We start from the raw sequence: 24,407 nt of genomic DNA, 5'->3' as shown, positions 1-24,407 counted from the left end.
TTTAATTAGTCAGGGTCATTTGGGTTCTGTCAAGTTTGAGTCTTTTAATTGTGTGGATTGTTTGTTGGAAAATAAACAACCTGCCTTGTCATTTCCTCGTAGTACTTCCATTGTAGATACACCGTTTTCATTAGTTCATTATGATATTTGGGGACCTTCACCTGTTGTTTCTATGAATGGTTCACGTTATTTTGTACATTTTATTGATGAATATTCTCGCTTTACATAGATTTACTTCATGCGGCAGCGTTCTGAACTCCCATCTATTTATCTGGACTTTGCTAAAATGATACATATCCAATTTTCCTCCACCATAAAAACTCTCCGCACAGATAATGCTTTTGAGAATACCGATTCTTCCTTTTTTCGTTTGCTATCTGATCAGGGTACTATTGTCCAACGCTCCTGCCCATACACCTCTCCACAAAACGGTCACGCCGAACGTAAACACCGTCATATCCTTGATACAGTCCGCACTCTTTTCTTATCTGCCTCTTGTCCGGATCGCTTTTGGGGGGAAGCAGCACTCACTACTGTCCACACTATATGGGTTATGTCAGTCCATTTGAAAGACTATTTAATCGAGCCCCTGATTTTAGTCTTCTCCGCCCTTTCGGTTGTGTTAGTTTTGTCGTCCTCCCTCCTCATGAGCGCACTAAGTTGGAACCTCGCGCGTGCCTGTGTTGTTTCCTGGGATACGGGTTAAAACATAAGGGTTATCGTTGTTGGGATCCCATTTCCAATAGGCTACGTATTTCTCGTCATGTCACTTTCTGGGAGAATACTAAGTTCTCTACCTTGTCCTACTTTCGAGTCCCCTTTGATCGTTCGTCTCCATTCTTTACCTTGTCCTCTCCACCTCTATTTCCTTCCGATGATGCGGCCCCGTCCCCCGCTCCTGACACTGTCCCGATTGCGCCTCCTAAACCGACGCTGATCCCCAAGCCTATTACTACTCTCGACTCTGATGCATCACCATTACCAGAGCCTGACACTACTTCAACCTCAGACCCTGATCCTGGCCCTCGCCGTTCCACTCGAGTTAGTCACCTCCCTACTCACTTACTCAATTATCATTGGTTCTCTACCACTTTGTCCCACTATAAGCCCAGGTCCTTTCGTGAGGCGTATGTGGATCCGTTGTGGCGGCAGGCTATGTCTAAGGAGTTGTAGGCTTTGGAGAAAACTCATACGTGGGATATGGTTGATCTTCCCTCTGGCAAGAAACCTATCGGCTGTAAATGGGTATTCCAAATCAAAACTCACTCCGATGGATCGATCGAGCGCTACAAGGCACGTTTGGTAGCCAAAGGCTACACCCAGCAGTATGGTATAAACTATGAGGAGACATTTTCCCCAGTTGCTCGTCTCACCTCCATCCGTTGTCTTATCACTATCGCTGCCGCTCGTCGGTGGCCCCTACATCAGCTAAATGTCAAGAATGCGTTCTTGCATGGTGATCTATCCGAGGACATCTATATGTCTCATCCTCCTAGCTTTCCTACGTCTTCCAAGGTATGTAAACTTCGTCGTGCTCTGTTTGGTTTGAAACCTCGAGCTTGGTTTTCGAAATTTAGCTCTGCTCTACTCCAGCTTGGCTTTACTTCCAGCGATCATGATTCGGCTATCTTCATTCGTTGCGGGTCAGCTGGAATTACTGTTCTGCTACTTTATGTGGATGACATGATTATTATGGGAGATGATGCTTCCAGTATCTCTGAGCTACAGGTTCATCTATACCGCCACTTTGAGATGAAGAGCTTAGGGCCTCTTCGGTACTTCCTAAGTTTTGAGATCTCCGACACCTCTGACGGATATTATCTCTCTCAAGCCAAGTATGCCTCCGACCTTCTGTCTAATGCCGGTCTCACTGACTCCAAGACTGCTCCTATGCCTCTAGATTCTGACTTTCGTCTTACTCTGATGGACGGCGTCCCCCTCGATAATCCTACTCTGTGTCGTCAGCTGGTGGGAAGTCTGATCTACCTGACTGTCACTCCACTTGATATTGCCTATGCCGTCCATATCGTCAGTTAGTTTATATCTTCTCATCGGACAACTCATCATTCTGCTGTTCTACGTATTCTCCGGTACATCAAAGGTACTCTCCTCCATGGGCCTCATTATTCAGCTCGTTCCTCCTTAATTTTGACTAGGTATTCTGACGCTGATTGGGCGGGAGATCCCTCTGATCGCTGCTCGATCACCGGGTTTTGCTTCTTCCTTGGCGACTCGCTTATTTCTTAGCACAACAAGAAACAAAACGGTTTTCTCCCAGTCCAGTGCAGAGTCCGAATATAGAGCTCTTGCCGACACCATTGCCGAGCTTTTATGGCTTCGCTGGCTGCTGGCTGATCTCGGTGTGCCTCAGTTCTCTGCCACTATTATTCATTGCGACAGTCAGAGCGCCATGAAGATTTCGACGAATGATGTCTTCCGTGAGCGTACGAAGCACATTGAGATCGATTGTCATCTTGTACGTTATCACGTTGCTCAGGGCAACATCTTCTTGTCTCATATTTCTTCTGCTGATCAGACTGCCGACGGCTTCACCAAGCCTCATCTTCCCAGCCGTTTTCAGTCATTCTTGAGCAAACTCAAGTTGAGTCCACCGTCCCACCTTGAGTTTGAGGGGGAATGTTGATATATATGTTGATATAGATTATATATATTTAAAGACATTTCCCTTGCTTTCCTCTTTTTCTCCTTTACTCCGGTCCCTCCGGGTTTGTCTTTGATATATATATCCCTACCTAATATATCTTTTGTATATATATAACATTGTACCTTAATTATAATTTAAAAAATTCAGTTTATTCCATTAATCCTACCACTTGTTTTAGAATCTTGTAGAATATAATAGAAACCCTAAAATATCCTAGAGGACAATCGTTGATGTTTAACCAATCCGTTCTCGATCGTGGTTTGTTATATGAATTTGCATAAATAGGTGCAGCTACTTTATATATACTTATAGGCACTTTTTAAGATATGACAATATTATCTAGTTTATATATAGTTATAGGCACTTCTTATATAATATGCATAATTAGTAAAAGATATGACAATATTATAAGACAATTTTCATACTTTAAACTAAAACACTAAACTATTATTATAATAATAATAATCATAATTTTGAAAAGAAGATGATTGGACCGACATAAAAATCTTTTATACAAATTTTAAATATATTATTTATATTATATTGTGCAACATTTATAACCAACAAAAAAAACACACCATCATAATAATAACAACGGGATACAAACAAAAAAAAAACACATCATTATGATAACAACGGGATACAAACGTCAAAAATCGCATGGAGTTCATCCACATCAATGAATTTTCGAAAAAAAAAAAATGACCAAACAATATTTCATCTATTACACAACACTGTTCCCCGATAAACAAACATATTCCCATTCCAACTAGTTGATTTTTAAATTTTCTGTTACGGACTTTTCCTTTTTTTTATTTTTTTTTTAAGACCTACAGAAAATTATAACTCATACAACATATATGGTTCACAATGGTGGGTGGGTCAACCCTCTATTATCCAGCTCATTGCTTTTGAGAATACTTATAACAATCTGAACACAACAATTCCAGACAAAAATTTTCTTCAAACTCGACGTCATCAATGCACCTGCCACATTCAGTGCACCTTGCAATGCAGAGACTACAAGCTCGACAGACAACAAGTGACTCATCTAGAATCTTGGAACAACCCTCGACTGGACAATCATAAACCAGTCTGACCTTCTTGCACAGAGGACAAATTTCCAAGTCCAATACTCGTTCGTCATCATATGGAAGATATAAATTGTCTCGACGAAAGAAATGCGACTTTTTGTGATCACTTTCAAGTTTCTTTTTATTGGCACCAAGTAGGAATTCTAACTCTTGGAAATGCTCATGATCAACTCCAAATATCCCACCAATTCTAAGGTGCTTTATACCTCCATTACTTTTACTAGAGTTGAATGCCCTGATATTTTTTACTATCCAATCGATACTTATCCTCGTACATCCGAAAAGGCGCAGCTGCATGATAATAGCATGATTAGAACTTTCACAATATTTTATTTTATATGGACAAGACAAATACTAAGCTAGGAATATAGCCACCAACAGTAATCACTAACATTGATCAGTACATGATAAAAATGCTGAATTCTTCGAACACCATCAAACATTAGCTCTGATAAATTACAATCGTTGCCGCAAAACAAACTTTCCACTATCACAATATAAGTCAAACATAAGACTACCACAAGAATGAATAATTTTTGGACAGCATCAAAAAAAAACAAAGAAAGCAAAGACCTCAATTGAAACTGAGAAATTGTCCATGTAAAAGACCGACTAAATTTGATTTAAACTATATCCTAAGCATTACTAAATATTGGTAATCAATATTATTGTTACAAAATAAATCCACCTTAGCACATGGACTGGATGACAGGCATAAACAGTTGAACACATTATTTGTCATTAGATTTAATGAATTCAATATCTGTCAACAATCTGAAAGAGTTTGTAATTAAAACTATATTCTACTAGTGGTTCAGTGTAATACGAAGCTCATAAGAGCCAACTAGAAAATTAAGTGGAGGCAGCAATGCTCGCCTCCCATACATACAGAAAAGGCTGGAACAAACATGTACAAACACAAATGAATATGGACATAGATCTTACACATAAGTATGACACAAGGATGAGCAAATATTTATATACTCAAAAGGGGGGAAAGATAGAAAGCATTGCCCACATGTGAAAGCACAATGTTTTGGACCAGAATACTGTCTAGGCCCCAAACCTTTGTTTTTATGCACCAATTCCTACAGGCTTCTAAGCATATCCATATGAAATGTATGTTTGTGGAGCTACTTATAACAAATAAAATCATTTGTCTAGTTTACGATTATCCTCCATGTTGATCTTAACTTGAACCCTTATGCACGTGTTTGAAATTGACCAAGATAAAAGAAGCTAACATAGCATAGTCGATAAAGCCAACTTTACAATAGTGTCATGCTGTCACTTTGCATTTCAATATAAAGTAGGTATACTTCATCCTCTTCCTGGGGACTTATTTTCCTCCTAAAAAGAAACACAAAATTAGGGTTGTTCTTTCCATGATTTACTCGCGGTTATGGAAGAAAGAAAGCATGTCTACAAGAGCACTATCACTGGACATAAACCACTAAGACTTGATTGTTTATAGATATTACTCAGAGTTTGCTTGTTTTCATGTCATGCTCAAAACAAATATACAAAGCTTTGTCTCAATTGACATGAACATGCGCATTAATTCACATTAAACAGACGAAGTAAAATAATTCACTTAAAATTTCCAGCACATTCCATTACATGCAGCAATGCATAATAAGGAACACCAAATCAACCACACTTAGAGCTTAATAATCAACCACACTTTGATTTTGAAAGCTAACATTCTACTCCTCCATCTCAATCAGCGTTGATTGTTTAAATGAAATGAAATTTACACCAGTTGCATTTTTCATCGAATCCAAAACAAAGAAAATCTGTGTCTGTACATACAAAACAAGTGAAAATGCAGGGCTGACAGTTCCAAACTGGCATTCTATACTAAAAAGAGCAAAGAGCAAATATACAAGCATATACCACTTGTTTAATGAAAAATATTTGATGCTAGCAACCAATGCTTCCCAAGGAAAAAACACAAAATTTAAACCAACCATGAAAAATTGAAACCCACCAGCAATCCAAAAAGAAAATAAGATATTATGAATCATGAATAAAGCTGGTGGAGACACTCACCTTAGTTAATCCCTCATTAATTTCGAGTATGTGCCTTAGAACGTCTTCAGTTATCTTGAGGCACTCTACTAAGCTCAGGCATTGTAGGTTCCCTTGAGCCCTGCTAGCCAATTGCACAAGAACATCATCTGTGATCCTTTCATTAAGAGGCAGATCAATATGGATGGTTCTCCACAACAAGGGATCACCACGGACAGTGGAAAATAGGGACTTGCAAGCCATCCCAACAGATAGCAGGTCCTTAACGCCCAAATAGCTAAGAGCGAGGAAAAAGCCTTCGTGAAGTGTCTCTTCAACACTGGCAGCACTACCTATTTTTTCTTCGGCTACCATTTCAGAACTGCAGCTAGCAGTGCCAATGCTGAAGTCAACAACATCCCCCACATTGGATGCTTGCTCAAATCTGATGTCGTGTGGAGCAAAAACGAACCCCATACCAACCTCCTCTACTCTACTGGTTGTGTTTTGCTTCTCACTCAGCTCAACACTGCTCGACATGTAATTGTTGCATGTGTGCAATTGATCACATGCCTGGATGTCAGCGAAATGGAAATCTCTATTCCCTTGCTCGGTCACTGGAATAGTGCTACGAAATGGTTGAAACAATACAGGATCAACCCAAAGCAGATGCCATCCATCAAACAAAACATTCCCTCCCTGACCAGTTGTCCCATTGTCAGCCATCATACATTCTTCATAATCAACCTCCAAGTCTTCTAGCCATCCAGTTATGGCAGTGAAAGTAGATTGCATATCCATACCAAATGGATCAGAGGGTAAACGGTCAACAATGTCCACAGAAGTTGAATCCTGCAAGCTGCAAAAGTCAGCTTTATCCCTCCTACAAAAGAGATCATGCTCCTCGGTATCTCCTTGGCCCAAGTACCATGGCCTTAAGCAACCTTCCCCATTCATATCTGGAACACCCTCGAAAAGGTACCCATTCACAATTCTCATAGGTGATACCAAATTATCTTCAGAGATATACGGCTGAAACATTGGCATATGTGAATAGTTCAACGCCATCTCAATTTCTCTATAGCAAACGCTAGATCAGTATATCTTAATTGCTTCTTTTTCCTCCTAAGAAATCCAGCGGGGAAAACAGGCAAACTGCTAACTAGAACAATATAAAACTTTCGTTTTTTTTTTTTCCCTTTTTTTGTGCTTTTTACAGCTCTTTCCAAACAAAAAGGAAAAAGGAAAAAGAACAGAAGTTCTACTTTGTTGCTGCAAAAATCCAATCAAGAAAACTCTCAATTTTCAATGACAGGCTAAAATAAAGCACCAAAAACTTCACGGAGATTTTCTTGTAAGGAACGAGGGAAAAAAAACCAATCTTTTTGTTTTGTTTTTCTCAGCTAAACAGCTACCGAATCAACCAATGACTCCTTTATATAGGGAAAAAGAACCCAAGAAGTCCCACTACGACGAAAAGAAAAACAAAAGCAAAACTACCCAACTTAGGGGTTAGAAAGAATCCCGTATCGTAATCCTTACCGGTTAATCGAGACAATATACAAACCCAAAACAAAGAAACAAAAACAAGAAACCTCATCCGTTTCTTGCAAACCCAAAACTTGATCCAGAGATATTGAGACCCTGATCGCCGTTCACATCGCCACCATGAATGGGGATTGCTAACGAATCGGAAAGGGGAAAAAATATTGAAAAACCACCGATAGAAATTGGTTGCGATGAAGGGAAGTAGCCGAACCGAACCGAACGAACCGAGGAGAGGAGAGTTTAAGGGGAGAGAAAGAAGCGGAGAATCCAGCGAGGGGGGATATGGCTAAATTTTGTGTTGGGTTGGGCGAACGCCAACGCCAAGGGCGTGAGACACGTGGGGAGGACATTGTTTTCGTGCATACCTTACGGCAAAAGGACATTTGTCCGTAACGAATAGTTACGGTTTTTTTTTTTTTTTTTTTTTTAGTTACGGGGTTCAAACCTCATGAATTTAAACCCGATGCACTTTTGGCTAGCGGTAATAATAACAATAATAACAACTGGATTGTGTTCATTTTTTTTTTTAATTTAAAGAGGATGTATTAGATCATGATTTTTTAGTTCTACTTTTAAAATTTGAATATATTAAATTTAGATTTTTAAAAGTTTGTCATTTAAAATTTAGAAGTATTATTTTTTAAAATCGTAATGTATTTAATAATGCATAGACTTTATTAGATTTTGATAAAAAAATCATAAAAAATTTATATAGTATAAAATCTGTGTAGAGATTTTGATGGTTTTTAAAATTTATTATTATTATTATTATTATTATTATTGTTGTTGTTGTTGTACACTGGATACATGATCAAGAATATAATAATATTTATTAATATTATAATTTTCAATAAAAATAATAATTTTAAATTAAAATATATTAACGAATTATTATCAATTTTTTTAAAATTATATTTATATTATAAATATAATATTTAAAAATTATTATTATCATAATAAATATATATTATTATTATTATTTTTCAATTATCGAATACAATATATTGTCATTCTAATGTGGTTCTCCCTTTTGTTGAACTGTTAGTTTATATTTATTTAATTTTTTATTGTAATATTTTTTTTTCAAAAATTGTAAATTATGATTTTTACTTTACTTATATAATATTTATTTTTATGCAAAAAAATTATATAAATAATAATAATAACTAATAAAAAATATATAAATAATTTGATATATTGAATGATAATATAATATTAAAAACTATAAAGTTAAAAATATTAATATACAATATAGTAGCGTTATACTCCATCCGTCTTATATGTATCTATCAATTTACTTTTTGTACGTTATTTTAGAAATATTAATATTATATTGAGATGTAGTAAAAATAAAGGTAAAAAGACTAAACTACATTTGTGTAATATATTGTAAATTAAAAGGGTATTTTCAGTGTTAGATAAATAGTACAATTAATAAAAAATAAAATGGATACTTTGTTATGGGACGCACCAAAATAGAAAAATAGATAGATTATTAAGGGACGGAGGGAGTATATGTTATAATATATTTTTACATTATCAATAATTATATATTATTTATTAATTAATTTTATTTTATAAAAGTATAATAATATATAATCACTTTAATTATAAATATATTATATTTATAAACTTGTGTTTAATATAAATTATATAATTATATATATCAATAAAAAAATTATTCTTCAATCCTACGAAATCCATATAAATCCCTAACGAATTCAATCAAATCTGTAAAAGTCCATCTAAATCAATTATTAAAAACCATCAAACTCAACGTAGACTCTATGAATTTAGAAAATTCAAAATAAATTTACAGACTTTTTAAAATCCAAAACAATCCATTGAAATCCTAATTGAATATACCCCTTAAATATATAGTCAAATTAAAAGTTTTTGAGATTTTACAATAAATTAAAAAATAATAATATTTTATTACTTAGTGGAACAAATATTTTGATAATTTTGTATTTCAACTTTACGAATAAAATAATTGTATATGTACTACTAGTATATTTGTAATTGAAGTACAAGTTAAATGTATTTTGCTATTAGTATATTACTTTTTTTAAAATAGAAAATTGATAGTTTAAAAATAACACAAACGAAAATGGTAAAAAAAAATACATAAAAAATTATATTTGTAATATAAAAATTCATATTTTAGATTAAATAATTTATTTTTGTTGAATAATAAAATATATATTATAATACATATTATGGTAATGAGCATGTGTATTGTATTTTTATATATACTATTTATAAAAAATTGTGTAGCTGAAAAATATAAATTGAACAAATCCAAAATATCCAGAATTACTCTCTTAATTTCACTTAATTTGTTCTAATTTCGTTTGTCTCACATAATTTATTATTTATTTTTTTAAAACTATAATTATACACTTTAATTACATTTTAAAATTCATAATATATAATTTTTATTAATTTTAATTAAACTATTTAGTATCTTAATCTTAATCTATTTTAAAATTCACATTTGGTGATGCGCGCAATACTTTAATTATATTTTAAAATTCATAATATATAATTTTTTTTATTTTAATTAAACTGTATAGTAACCTTAATTTTAATCTATTTTAAAATTCACATTTGGCTATGCCTGTAACGACTTCAACGAGTTTTTCATTCCCTTTTCCCTTGCTTGCGATGAGGAGGGCCGATCAACCACCTCAACTTCCTCTTCGGTTCCTTCTTCTGAGCTTTCTCCTATCTCTTCACTACTCAATTTTTGCGCTGGAGTGGGGAGAGCTAGGGGAGATTCTGCTGCCTTTGCTTTCTTTGGCCTTGGTTGTGCCGCTTGTCCTGAAGCCGGAGTTTTTCTTTTCGGTATAGATGGAAATTTCATTGAGCTTAGCCACCGGCGACAAATTCTAGGGCCGATGGGACTGGCAGATCAACCAATGGTTTTTCAACTGGGATCTCAACTCCCACGGCACGAAATAATTCTGTAATAAGATGGATATGTCCTGGGGCCACCAAAAATGATTCCAAGCCCGTAGAGATGTCATGGAAATTAGCTTGCCAATATTGATATGTTGATTGCAAAGAATTTTCACCACTGCGAACAAGTTATTCACCCCAATCTCAATGAAGTAAGACGTGCAGTAGATTCTAGTGGCAGCCCGCTTCAGTAATGGTTTGTACTCCTCATTGATGCTCTTTAAGGCGAGCTTCCTGTTAGGTCCTACAATTGGATTCCTAGAAAAACAAAGAATAATCGCATTAATCTGTCACAAGTGGCAGAGTCCAGTGACTCGCAAGAATCCAGGGACCTTTTGTATGGAAAGTCCTCCCTCAGTGATAAGTGCTTTGTGATGGTCTTTGGGCTCGCATCAGTCCTCTTGCCACAGACATATACACAATCAAATCCATTTTTCGGTGTGGAGATTGGCATAGAACTCCCTTACTATCGTCACGTTGGCGTATTCAATCAGATTCGTCAGCAGCTGAAGTAGCCCTTTTTCCGACGTCCACCTGATAAGCTCATCACTGAAGAATCTCGAGTCGAAGCCCTTTTCAACGATGTGTCTTCGTGAGCAAAGAAGCTCATATTGTGAGAATGCTGTGACGCTTACGAACCATGTTGGGTCAAAAGAATTTACCTCCACTGCTAATCTAGCCGCCTTTTTTGCATCTACCTTTGTTGGGTCACCATTCATTGTTGCCATTTCAATTTCACCTTATAAGCTCTCCCTATGCTCCTTTAACTCTAAGTCTCACTTTCCTAACAATCTGTACTCTGATTGTACGCAGTCAAATTGTTCCTCTCCATACTGCACTATCTGATCAGACGATATCCACCACTGCGCAAACGGCACCTGAGTTTATTCTATTTCTACCCAAGGATGAAAATCCTTTGGGAATTTACTAGTCCTTTTGCGATACGTGTCTGCACACAGTCTTTCCAGCACCACCAGTTTTGATTCACACGCAGAAAGTTCCCCCTCTTGTAGAATGCAGCTGGTGGCAAGGGTTCTAGTAAAGCCGCGTCGGATGCGTGGCAATACCTCTTGCGTCCTATTGGGTCTGCTAACTTCCCAATTTTTTTCTCAAACTCCTTATCAAGTTTGGAAAATTCCTTCTGCAGTTTCTTTCTTTTTTCTTCCTCAAAAATTGTAACAACTCTCCTTAAGTCCTGCACGTCCTCGCGCACGTTTGCAGACACCATGGTTGGTAGGTCGTGCAAATAGCATAGTTGCTGTTGGATTTGTTTCTCTATTGCAATGAAATCTGATGTATGCAACCCTGTAAAATAATCGCGACAAATTTTTTTGATGTTATCAATGGATCCTAGGGGGTGGCACTAAAGTCTTAAGGACGCAAGAGAGGGGTTAGGTCCAAGGCTCTAGTTCTACATTTCTTAGGACACCAACTGTCGCCTTTTCGAAGCGCAAAGAACAAGTTAGCTAGGGCTTCTTCATTGTGAGGAGATCTTGCAAATTTAACAGTTCACCTATCGGGACTTGAGAAATTGCCAGGTATGGGAATCAAATCCTCTCCAAATGGAACGAAGTTCCTTAGGGCAAAATAAATAAGTCTTAAAAGGTCTAACTTGAAGAAGACAATAATATGAAGCTAAAATGCACTTTGAGCACAAAGTTCGAGGAAAAGTTGTTCTATTAACTTGAGAAGTCCTAGGATCAAAAATAGGCAATTTGATGTAAATGCGATCTATGAAATCGAATGTTCGTACCTTATTTTGTAAACATATAGTGTTGTTTTGGATTGGAAACAAAGAAAATACTCGAAATCAAAGCTTTTTGGATGTCTTGAGAGATATCGTACGATTGAAGTTTCAATGAGAGAATATGAACAGTCTGTGTCATAGATTGAGAGAAATAAAGGGTTTTAAGGTACTTGGGGGTCATTTTAGAATTTCCAAAGAGTTGAGGGGTCTCAAAAAGATGCTCGCATCGTGAGGATAGCCTCACGTTGGACGTCAATGAAGCTGTGAGAGTCTATCTTATTAAACTATAAACGTGTCCTAGAATAACAGTAAATCTATACTTCACACGCGATATCAAAATGCACGCGACTCAAACGTAAATGTGGTAAAATAATTCAAAATTTCAAGGATACTGGGAAGGATATACTTTAATTAGTGTTAACCTCCTCTGCTCACACTGAATAATTATGCGTCCTCACACAGCTTAAATGTCAAGTTTTGGCACTCGCTAACCATCTTGAATCCTTTTAGAAATCTCTTCAATCGCATACAATTTACAAGGAAACCATCATGATTATCTACAAAATTTGGATTATAGATGCACACCACTCTATTGGCCAGAACTTCTTTCACGATATAAGGTCCAATCCTGCACAATTTAAGATTTCCGGGGAACAAATGCATGAGTGAGTTGTATAGAAACACTTTGTCCCCTTATTCGAAGTGCTTGTGCCAAATCATTTTGTCGTGATAGAACTGAGTGTGTTCCTTACAGATTTTTGCATTCTCGTATGTGAGGAATTGAAACTCATCCAAATCTATCTGAAAATCCTTTCTTTTCTTTTGCTCGGGCAGATTATCAAAATCTAAGAATTGAGTCGCCCACTACGCGCGATGCTCAATCTCCAGAGGCAGATGACAGGACTTTCCATATACAACTATGTATGGCGACATCTCAATTGGGGTTTTGAACACTCTGCGATATGCCCATAATGGATCATCCAATTTCAAGACCAATCTTTTTCTATTTTGCTGATAGTTGTCTACAATATGTGCTTTAATTCACGATTGCTTACTTCGACTTGGCCAATAGATTGCGGATGAAAAGGGGTCACGAGGCTGTGGTGAACATTGTACTTTGCGAGAAGTACAGATAATTGCTTGTTAAAAAAATATGTGCCTGCATCGCTTATGAAAGTCTTGGGAACACGAAAGCTTGATAAAATATATTTTTGAAAGAAATTTGTTATCTGTGTTGCATCGTTTGTAGGGAGAGAAGCTGACTCGACCAATTTACTTATGTAATCCACTGTGACCAGTATGTATAAGTTCCCATGAGACTTTGGGAATGGCCCCAAAAAATTAATTCCCCACACGTCGAACAGTTCTACTTCCAAGATTCCTTTATGTGGCATCTCATCGTGTTTTGTAATTGTACCCAGTCACTGGCACGTGTCACATTGCTTGACAAAAGTTTGGGTATCTAAGTGTATTGTTGGCCAACAGAATCCTGACATGAGTACTTTAGCAGCGGTTCGTTGTGTCGCAAAATGACCTCCTACGAAGGAGCCATGACACTCATGAAGTATGCGCGGTATCTCAGAATCGGATATGCAATGCCGGATGATTCCATCTTTGCCAAAATGGAAAAAAAATATGACTTTTCCTTAAAATAATGGTTGACTAGGTTTAGAAACCGCTTCTTTTCTTTGAAATCCAAGTGTGAAGGCATAATACTACTGACGTGGAAATTAGCATAGTCTGCGAACCAGGGTGTAGTACCTTGAAAGAAATATAAATTTTCATCAGGGAAGCATTCATTGATACATGATGGCAACACCTCGGATGGTAGCCTACTAAGATGATCGGCCACTTGATTGTCACTCCATTTTCTATCTTGGATCTTAATATCAAACTCTTGTAATAGCAGCACCCACCGAATTAAACGTGGCTTGGAGTCTTTCTAATCCATCAAATATCTGAGTGTTGCATGGTTAGTGTGCACAATTATTTTTTAGATCAAACCAAATAAGGCCTAACTTTTTCAAATGCAAAGACAATTTCCAAAAGTTCCTTTTTTTGTAGTGGTATAATTGTGCTGAGCACCATCCAATGTTTTACTTGCATAATGAATAACATGATGCTTCTGCTTCAATTTTTGTCCCAACACAGCTCCGACCGCGCTATCACTGGCATCACACATAAGCTCAAAAGGCTGACTCCAATATGGTGCTTGGACAATATGCGCGGAGATGAATTTTTCTTTAAAGCACTGAAACACCTCATCACACTTGTTTTTCCATAGATAAAGAACATCCTTGCATAAAAACACGGTGATAAGCTGCAAAAGTTTACTAAAATCCTTAAGAAATCATGGATAAAATCCAACATGCCCTAGAAAACTTCACGCTACTTTTTCACAGTTCAGAGCTGGCATATTCACAATTATACTAAATCTAGATTTATCTACTTCTATTTCAGTTATAGAGACTTTATGGCCCATAACGATTCCCTCTGTGTTCATAAAATGGAATTTCTCCCAATTTAAGACCAAATTAGATTTGACACAATGAATGAGAATCTGCTCCAGATTCGTGAGGCATACAATGAATGTTTTGCCATATACCGAGAAATCATCCATGTATACTTCCATGCATGAATCTAATAAATTGTTGAAGAAGTGATACATGCACCTTTGAAAAGTTGGAGGCGCATTACATAATCCAAATGGCATTCTTCAATACACGAAGGTTCCATAAGGGCATGCCAAAGTGGTTTTCTCAACATCAGAAGGATTAATTGGAATTCGATGGTACCCAGAGTACCCATCTAAAAAGCAGTATGACTTATGACTTGTCCAAGAAAGGTAGAGCAAAATGATCTTTCCCTATAACCGTATTCAACTTTCGGTAATCTATACAAATGCGCCGTCTAGTTACTGGCCTAGACATGAAAATTTCTCCCTTTTGATTTAATTCTTCTACAAAACCTATATTTTTTGGCACAACCTGGGTAGGGCTCACCCATTTGCTGTCTAAGATGACTATAATAATCCTTATATGAAAAAGTTTAGTTATCTCATTTTTCACAGCCTCTTGCATGTTCTCATTTAGTTTGCACTGAGGCTGGCGATATAGTTTGGCATCTTTCTCCTAGTAAATGTTGTGCATACAAATGGCAGGGCTAATTCCCTTGATGCCACCTATTGACCATGCTATGGCTTCCTTATTTTTTTAGAATCGCGAGTAACTGTTCCTCCTCTCCCCAAGCAGGTTGCTAGAGATAACCATTGGATGTTCATTTCCATCATTGAGAAATGTATACTTTAAGTGAACGAGCAGCTTTTAAAAGTGAAATTTTGGCTTCACAGCGCTAGTTTCCAAATTTTTTGGGATGTGCTTGCGAGAGTCTGCATCGTGATCATTCATACAGGCCCCAAATTCATCACTTGGTTGAGGTTGATTGTGTTCGGATTCCTGGAATGAATCATTTATTAAATTGCAATCGAGAGTAGATATGTAATTTATTTCAGCGGGATCAAAGTCATTATTGCCATCCTGTGGATGTAGCATAGCATCTTGCATTATTATTTGACATTGTCCTCGCCAAGCTACAATGTCACTTCGCCTTTGGCGACATTGATATTATTTGACATTGTCCTTGCCAAGCTGCAAGGTCTCCATAGTATAAGTGAAGTATCATTATCCTCTATAATATCCATGATAATATATCAGCGAGAAAAATAAATTCATGCACTTGTATTAAGATGCCAAATATGATCCTTTCAAGAATTCTAACAGATTTATCCGCCAATTGAATTACATTTTTACAATGCATCAATTTATACAACCCTAATTGTTTGTACACAATATATGGCATTAAGTTGATACTTGCTCATAAGTCACACAATGCCTTTTTCGGTTCTAAATTTCCTAATGTACATGCAATTATAAAGCTTCCCGGATCTCCTATTTTTGTGGGTAGCTCGCCCCTAAAGATTGCACTATATGTTTCTATTAATAAAATTGGTGCCTCATCTTCAGGAAGAGTGCGCCTCTTTGCCAATATATTTTTTCAAAATTTAGAGTATGCTAGCATCTGCAATAATGCACCGGAAAAAAGGAATTGTGATTTTTAACTGTTGAAGAATTTTTACAAATTTGATAAATTGTTTATCTGTTTCCTTTTGTTTGAGTGGTTGGGGGTACAAAATTCGAGGATTTGTTCTTGAAATCGGTTGCGAATTTCCGCCATCATCTTTCTCTTCTCTTTGAGGTATTTCTTTTGTCAATTTGCTACCCATCCCTGCAAGATAAGAGTGTATCATCGTGTTATAGTTAGAAGAAAACTTTTTACCTTGATATCGATTAGGGAGTTGCCGCCCACTTCTTGTCTTAATAACCTTTGCCTCTTTTTTATTTTTATCCACAATGCTGGGCAGCTAGTAGGGTATTTTCACTTTTAATTATTCACCTATTTGGCCCAACTGCTCTTCTAGTAGTTTGGTGCTGGCGGAGTTGTTCTGTTGGAATTGCATGCTATCTTGCATTTGTTTTCTCATCATCATTTCCAAAGCAGCTAGCGATTAAGCAGATGGATTGGAGGGCTACTGTGCATGATATGACATCTGTTGAGGAGAATGATATGAAGGTTTTTGATGTAATGGTGGATGGGGTTGATATTGGTGATTTCGCGGGTATATTCCTCCTTGTGCGTGCGAATTGTGCCCTTGATAAGGATGGTATTGAGGATGAATTTGCTTCTGGAAATTCTAATTATGGGGTATTTTTTTTTTTTTGGAAAGGTGGTTGTTTATTAGATGCCCTTGCATAGCACATAGTTTCCATGATCTGTTCATGCTCGTGTGAAAGCTCACCTTTCTCTTCTGTGGTTTGCTCTATGTTTGATGCTTCCATCACTTGATCTTTCTTTGGTGTGAGTTGGTTTTTCTTGATTAGTTTTGTTAACTCCTTGACTTGCATGCTAAGATTTTCAAATCTTGCTTCACTAGCAATCATTTCTGGTACCTCGTATAGTCCTTTCCTTGTGGGACGATTTGCTTCTGGACAATTGCTGCGGTTGGCTGTCATTTTCTCAATTATCTCCCATGCATCTGCAGCGCCTATGCTCATCAGTGAGTGGCCCGCGGCTGAGTCTAGCATGGCTCTAAGCTAAACATCAATCCCCATATAGAAAGTCTAAATTTGGAGATGATCAGACAGTTCATGATGCGGGCAGTTGCGTAGTATGGTTATAAATCGTGACCAAGCCTGAGACAGCGTTTCTTCTTGCCCTTGTTTGAATCGTGAAATTTCCAGCCGCTACTGTGTGTTCTTGCTCACAAGATGGAAGCAAGACAAAAATTGCTGCATTTTTTCTGCAAAAGTGACTGGTGTTGGCACTGAGTTGATCCACTTGCGGGCTTCACCGTGGAGTGAGAATGGGAGTAAAGTGAGTTTGGCTTCATTATTAGATACCCATTAAATTTGAAAGTTGAGCACACTCTGGTGAAGCATTTCAAATGATCATAAGGGCTCTCATTCTTTAGCCCACTGAACGAGTCCTGACTGGCTAAAGAGATTAGTGCTTGCTTGAATTCAAAATTACTGCGGATTTGTGGTGCATCGTTGAGAACCAAGGTTGCGTCTAACAATGCCTCATAATACGCGTCCATTGGTACATTATCACGTGGGGCTTGCGGGTTTCTGGCTCTTATAGGTGGTGGCATATTATTATTTATGATAATATTTACAAACGGAGCTAACCCTTTTTGAAATGCCTGGTTCTACAGCACTTGTGCTTGTTCCACCCTATGCACATGGTTCTTAGTTCATGCATTCCTTGTTGGATAGTTGGTAGTGTTTGGGTAAGAATGTCATTAATCTCAGGCAGTCTAGGCAGAGTCTCCAACTAAGGTACATGTAGCGTCTTAGGTAAATCTGCATTTGCCTTTTCTACCATTTCTTGCTTTCTTAAGTTCCTTTTAAAATTTCTTTGAGTGTGGACACTTATTCTCAAAGCACTTTATTTATCACGATCTCTGCCAAGATGAACGAGTCATGATCAGCACCTTGATTTAAAAACTAGAACAATAATTATCATAAACTCATTATTACATTCAAATACATCATTGAGACCAAAGCCCCGACAACGACGCTAAAATTTTGATGATTTAAATTTTAGAATTTGGTTGTATGCATTGCGTTGTAGCCCAGACGTTTTTTTTCATCAAATAATAAAATTTTCTCATGATAACTAGTGAATGTTGGGTCAAACTCAGGACCTTGGTGCAAGGGAAAATATGAATACAAATATTTTCGAGTATATGAATCATGTTAGATTTATGCAGTCTTCATTACAGAATTTAGTTGCGACATGAATTAATACGCTCGAGGCAAAGAATGACTTGCTTTTTATACGATTACTATTGTGCGAAAAGGGAAAGAATATCCTTCATACGCGTGTAGATAAGGTGATATATGTATAAACTTCGTGCGGGGGAGTGCTGCGTGCTAGTGAACACAAGAATTATCTACTTGCTTGCATACTTCACAAATTAGAGACTATTTGATCTATAGGTACTTTGGAAAACTAAACTAGCCATTGGTTATTGTGCTGATGTTCTAGTTCTAGATACATAGTTTGTTTGACTTACGAGCTGTTCTCTTTGACACTCGCGACTAATGAATCAGTATTGCTTTTGTGAGCACCTTGGACCGGTGGAGGAGGAGCCACCTATGGAGTTTTAGTAGTTGGCCTCTTTGGAGGTACTTGTAGAAACAAAACATTAACATTCTGAAAAAACACCAAAGAGACAATGAGGGAACAAATTTCTTGACGCAACCCTATTTCTAAATAATGTGCCTCAAATCCACAAAAATTGGAATTCAAGCAAGCTCTGATCTCATTGGTTAGCCAAGACCCATTCAGTGGAATGAATAATGAGAGTCCGTATGATCATCTTAAAATCTTTTTCAGAGTATGTTCAACATTTAAATTTAATGGAGTATCATATGATGAAGCCAAACTCACTTTATTTCCATTCTCTCTGTATGGAGAAACATGTAAATGGATCAATTATGTGTCAACGCCGCCTACCTTTGCAAAAAAAAATTAACAATTTTTGTCCCGTTTCCATCCTGCAAGCAAGACCGCACAACAAAGGCTGGAAATTTCTCAATTCAAACAAGGACCATATGAGACAATGTCTTAGGCTTGGTCGCATTTCAAGACTATTTTCCGCAAATTCCCGCACCATCAACTACCAAATCACCTCCAAATACAAACTTTTATCCTAGGGTGGATGTTCAACTCAAATTTGTGTTGGACTCAGCTGCTGACCATTTTCTAAGAAGTAGAGGTGGGGAGGACACATGAGAAATAATTGAGAAAATGTGTGCCAGCCGAAGCAACTGGTCTAAAGAAAATTGCCCAACTGCGAAAGGATTATATAAGGTACCTAACACAATTGCTAATGAATCCATATTCGATAATCTTGGCATGTAGATCAAAACGCTAAAAAAATTGATAAAGAAAAGTTAGCTGAATCCAAAGAAAGGCCAAGTGTTTGAAGTGGCAAGCTAAGATCAACCAGAAGAAGAAAAAAGCGAGCAATCACTGTAATGTGAACAAATAGTGGAAACTATGTGCTAGGCGGGAATGTCAAATCAGCAACCTCCCTTTCAGTAAAGAAGACCTCAACATCGGAACTTCCAGTAGCATAATCATCCGCAATATTATCCACAACAATCAAACTATCCCGGGCAACCATCGCATGCGTAGGGAAGATCCTATATGCTGAAACCTCATTATCAACAACACCTACCTCAACATCAACAACTTTCATAACATTCTCCTCAATACTTGCAATAGCCCTTCACTCATCCATGCAATCCCTTGCTGCTCTTGAGGAGACGATGAAAAAGCAAAAGTAAAATAGCATGTAGTTTCAACAAAATATGGCTGCCACAATAAAACACTGGAAAAGCAACTAGAACGGATCGCATAACAACTTAAAAATATTTGAGGCTTCTGAAAATGATTGGAACATTGGGGGAACATGTTATATGAGGGTCTCAGTGCCAAGCTCCGGAGGTTTTAACAAAGTGGGATAGATCCATTCTTTCGCACAGAGGGCTCCCCTAGTTCATCTGGAATACACTATATTCTCTTTCTCATTATCAACTACAGGTCCTTAGGCCGCTGTAGACGGTGCTCCATTCAATGGATCAATTTTTTGCGAGATTCATTTGGGAATCTTATCATGGTCATCGTTGGTGGCATTGGATTTCTTAGGCGGAGGCCGCAAGTCCAATGGAGGAAGGTGGATTGGGCATTCGTATATTGACGGATATGGTGAAGGCTTTTTTGTATAAGCTTTGGTGGAGGATCTGGGATGGCTCATCTTTGGGGACGCATGCTATGAGACAAATACTTTTGCAGCATTTTTCTGGGGGTTGCTCTGTGTAGAAATTACAATAGTCCGGCATGGAAAAATTTGTGCAGAGTGCGTGCGGAGGTGCTGTCTCAGATTTATTGGAGCTTAGGTCGGGGTGTCTGTTATTTTTGGTATGATATATGGTGCTAGGAACAGCCCCTTTGTAAATATTGAGGATAATAGACGCCGGCTTTACTTGTTCAGGAGATGGGGCGCAGCGGATCTTGGGATTTTGAGTTTCTTTGGCATATCTCTCAGAGTTTCTAGTTCATCATGTCTTGAAGGTACCAATAGATGGATTATTGGGTGATAGGATGACCTGGGTGGCCTCAGGTTCGGGCATGTTCTTGACATCTTCGGCTTGGGAGCTTTGCCGAGATGCGCTTGTGAGAAGTTGGCTATCCATTGCTATATGGTCACGTCTACTTACCCCTACGATTTTGGTCTTGATTTGAAGATTATTTTGGCAGCGTTTACTGGTTGACAATATCCTTAGGCATTATGAGATCCATATTATTTTGAGATGTTATTGTTGTAAAGTGAAGGAAAAGATGAGTTCTCACATTTTCTTTGAGTCGGCAGTTATTTTGGCAGCGTTTACTGGTTGACAATATCCGATGCTCACTCATATGATCCAATCGACGGTGCCACATATTTGTCCTGTCATCGTGGTTATCCAAGGACTGGGATACTGCCACCGTTCCCATCACTGAACTTCCTTGTAGAAAATAAATTTCATACTGCAGTTTTCCCTTTATCAACACCAAAGCACCTTTAAGAACTTTCACCCATTCACCTTCAAAATGATATTTTAAACCATTCTTGGCTAAGGAGCTAAGAGAAATCAAATTTTTTCTAAGTTCAAGTACATACCAACAATCAAATCTCCTAAGAGTACTGCCATGCAACTTTATCTGCACTATCCTGCTCCCCTTTGTGGCCAGAACCCCATAACCACCTAACTTTACCATTCCATTCACTAATTGAGAGAAGTTAATCGATAACGAAAGAACGCCATATGGTGAGAAGCACCAGTCTCTATATCTAGGTATCAGCAGCGCTAGCACTACACACTATCAGAAGTTCCCCAAGGTCCCCATCCTTAGAACTGTCTTGTACCATAGCAGCACTACGACTGTTACTAGACTCAAATTTTGTATTTCCCTTCTTCTATGGGCAATCCCTTTTAATGGGTCATTTCTCATTGCAAAGATAACACTTAACTTTGCTAGACTATTTTGATTTTGAACGTGACCTCTCATTCCCATTGCCCCTTTCTTGTGGTCTTCCCCTACCTGCAAACAGACTTGAACCAGAACCCTTTTCCCCAGAAACCTTTGTTTTTTTAATTCTTTAGACAAAAGAGCATTTTTCACATCATTAATGAAAATTGTAGTTCTACCATACAACATAGTATCCACAAAATTCTCATGTGAACCAGGTAGTGAACAAAGTAAAATTAGGGCTTGATCTTCATCATCTATTTTAACCTCAACCCCTTGAAGATCAAGAATAATACGGTTAAAGGTATCAAAATGATCCTTTACTGAGTACTTTCAGACATCCGGAGGGTGTAAAGTCGTTGCTTTTGATATAGCATGTTCGTAAGAGAGTTTTTCTGGTACTTCTCACACAGTTTATCCCATAACCCAGAAGCCGTCGTCTGATCTACAACCTCTTGTAACACCTCATCGGTAACTAACAACAAGATCGCGGAATGAGCCTTTGCCAAAATCTCATTCTTCACCTCATCCTTCGTGTCTTTAGAGAAATTGTCTTCTCCCTTCAACGTAGCCGCACATCTTTGTTGAACTAGAAGTGCCCTTATCTTGACCTTCCAGAGCGTGAAGTCATTCGACCAATTAAACTTGTCCAAATAAATCTTATACGAAGACATCTTCAATTAACTAGATGTGGCTCTGATACCACTTATTATGAGAATAAAAAGAAAGAAAATAAAGAACAGGGAGGTTTACGTGGTTCTGTGACAGTTTGTCAACCTACATCCACGGGCAAGAACCAGAGACAATTTATTATACTTATTCATAGGGTTATAATACAATATGACTAGGGACCATAATTAGCTATTTATAAGCACCCCCAAAAACATCCTAAACTCTAAGCCCATTTGTTATTAATTAAGATGGGCCACAAAAGAACTCGACCAATTGAAATAGCATATTTTTGTTTTGGTTCCAGGTCGAGTAGATAGCTAAATCCAAGTAATGTTTCAACAGTGCCCATTATATTTCACTTGCAAAATTAAACTATATATATAAGGAGTGTGTGTGATATCTGAGAGCATAATGACTTCTTATCAATTAACTATTCATTGCTTAACCCCCATATATTACTTGCTTAGACTTTTTAGTGGGAAGAATAAATTAATATCATGAAATAAATTATATTCTTATTTTTTATATTAGTAATATTTGAAAATATTTTAAAAAGGATAAATATAAATATGAATAAATATGAAATATAATATATATAAATGAAATAATAATAATATAATATAATATAATATAAATTTATATATATATGTAAACCAAAAGCAACCAAACCGTTATTCCTTCAGACAGAGGAAAAATGCATGAAAGAAGAATAAGAAGAAAATGGAGAAAAGAAAAAAAAAAGAAAAAGATTTAACCATCTGATTTCAATTTTAACTTCGATACAGTGTTCCTTGTCCTGAATAGCTTTTAATTATAATTTTTAAAATGAATTTGGACATTGGTGTATTAAATTAGAAAATCCTTCATAAATTTATAATTGGCTATTTAGCTATTTAATTGATGAATTTCTTTAACAAATACCCTATTCGCAGCCCTAGCATTATATTATGAGAATTTCGTATCAATATAAGTCAAATTGAAAACAAAAATGTATTGCATCTGACTGTTTGTTCATATTTTTTAGGATTTTTTTTAATAATCTGGCGATTTAAATATTATGAGGCAGAAGGGATTTATAGTAAGAATATGGTATTTTACCAAATGAAAAAGTTTGAAACCCAATTAGCAAGTTAGAGAAATTAGATTTTGAATATGCAGGTAGCTCACGTTATTATTATGTTTCTGTTTTGATTTGGGATTGATAGTTATTTTAGATCATTCCGATCATTTGAGGGGGTTGTCCATATAGCTGCTTGGTAAATTCTATCTGCGGTTAAGGTATGGACGTAAATATCGTAAACCGAATAGCCATCAAACTATGTCTAAAATGAATAAGCAATTGATTATATGTTCGATTGTGTGCTTAGATGTAACTGTGATGGGGTGACTATATGTTTGATCAAGTGAGATACGTGATATGATGTTCTCATGTGGTTATGTACTTTGTGTGATTATTGTGCCATTGATTATCGTTTAGCCGAGAGTGGACTAACGATGTGGCATTAATTATCGCTTAGCCGGGAGTGGGTTATCGATGTGGCATTGATTATCGTTTAGCCGGGAGTGGGCTATTGATATGGCATTGATTATCATTTAGTCGGGAGTGGGCTATCAATGTGACATGGACTATATTATAGCCGAGATTGAGCTATCATTTTCAGATTGTTTGTGTTGTATTTGTAAATTTCTATGTATTAAGATGGGATAAATGGTCATGAGTATTGCCATGACTTTTGGATTAAGGTTGATTGCGCTTTCTATTTATGTATTTATTTCCATATTCAGCTAGTGTTGCTGATGAAATTGCATTTTTCTCCTGCAGACTTCATAGTTGGACTCTTGGGTCGATGATTGACATATCATTGGGGAAAGTGTCTTTTGTATTACGGCACACACGTTTTTGGCACTATTTTGTAATATTCTAGGTTAACTCTTTTCATGAGTTTGAGAACAACTGTGGGTGATGGTGATGTATTTTTATGTTTTTAAATAAAAATTGTGTGTAAAAAAAAAAAGGTGATGTTGGTGAAGCTTTAGTGTTCTAGCATGGCGTGTCTATACACATTACATA

The 24,407-nt window shown here is 36.9% G+C and overlaps 1 protein-coding gene across 1 annotated transcript; it reads right to left on the bottom strand.

Annotated features, from left to right (window-relative positions):
* Positions 1-3,314: 3,314 nt before the first annotated feature.
* On the bottom strand, positions 3,315-7,643 carry LOC127241446 (F-box protein SKIP14-like). Its single transcript, XM_051260498.1, has 2 exons — positions 5,812-7,643; positions 3,315-4,050 (listed from the first exon to the last, which is right to left on the bottom strand). Exons 1-2 carry the CDS (start codon positions 6,835-6,837, stop codon positions 3,568-3,570), a joined length of 1,509 nt encoding a protein of 502 aa, XP_051116455.1. The 5' UTR covers positions 6,838-7,643; the 3' UTR covers positions 3,315-3,567.
* Positions 7,644-24,407: the final 16,764 nt, after the last annotated feature.

This window comes from Andrographis paniculata, unplaced genomic scaffold (assembly GCF_009805555.1).
Source record: "Andrographis paniculata isolate CXL003 unplaced genomic scaffold, ASM980555v1 Contig82END, whole genome shotgun sequence".
Lineage (NCBI taxonomy): Eukaryota > Viridiplantae > Streptophyta > Magnoliopsida > Lamiales > Acanthaceae > Andrographis > Andrographis paniculata.
The sequence above is the reverse complement of the archived record's forward strand: the minus strand, read 5'-3'. Positions and strand labels throughout refer to the sequence as shown.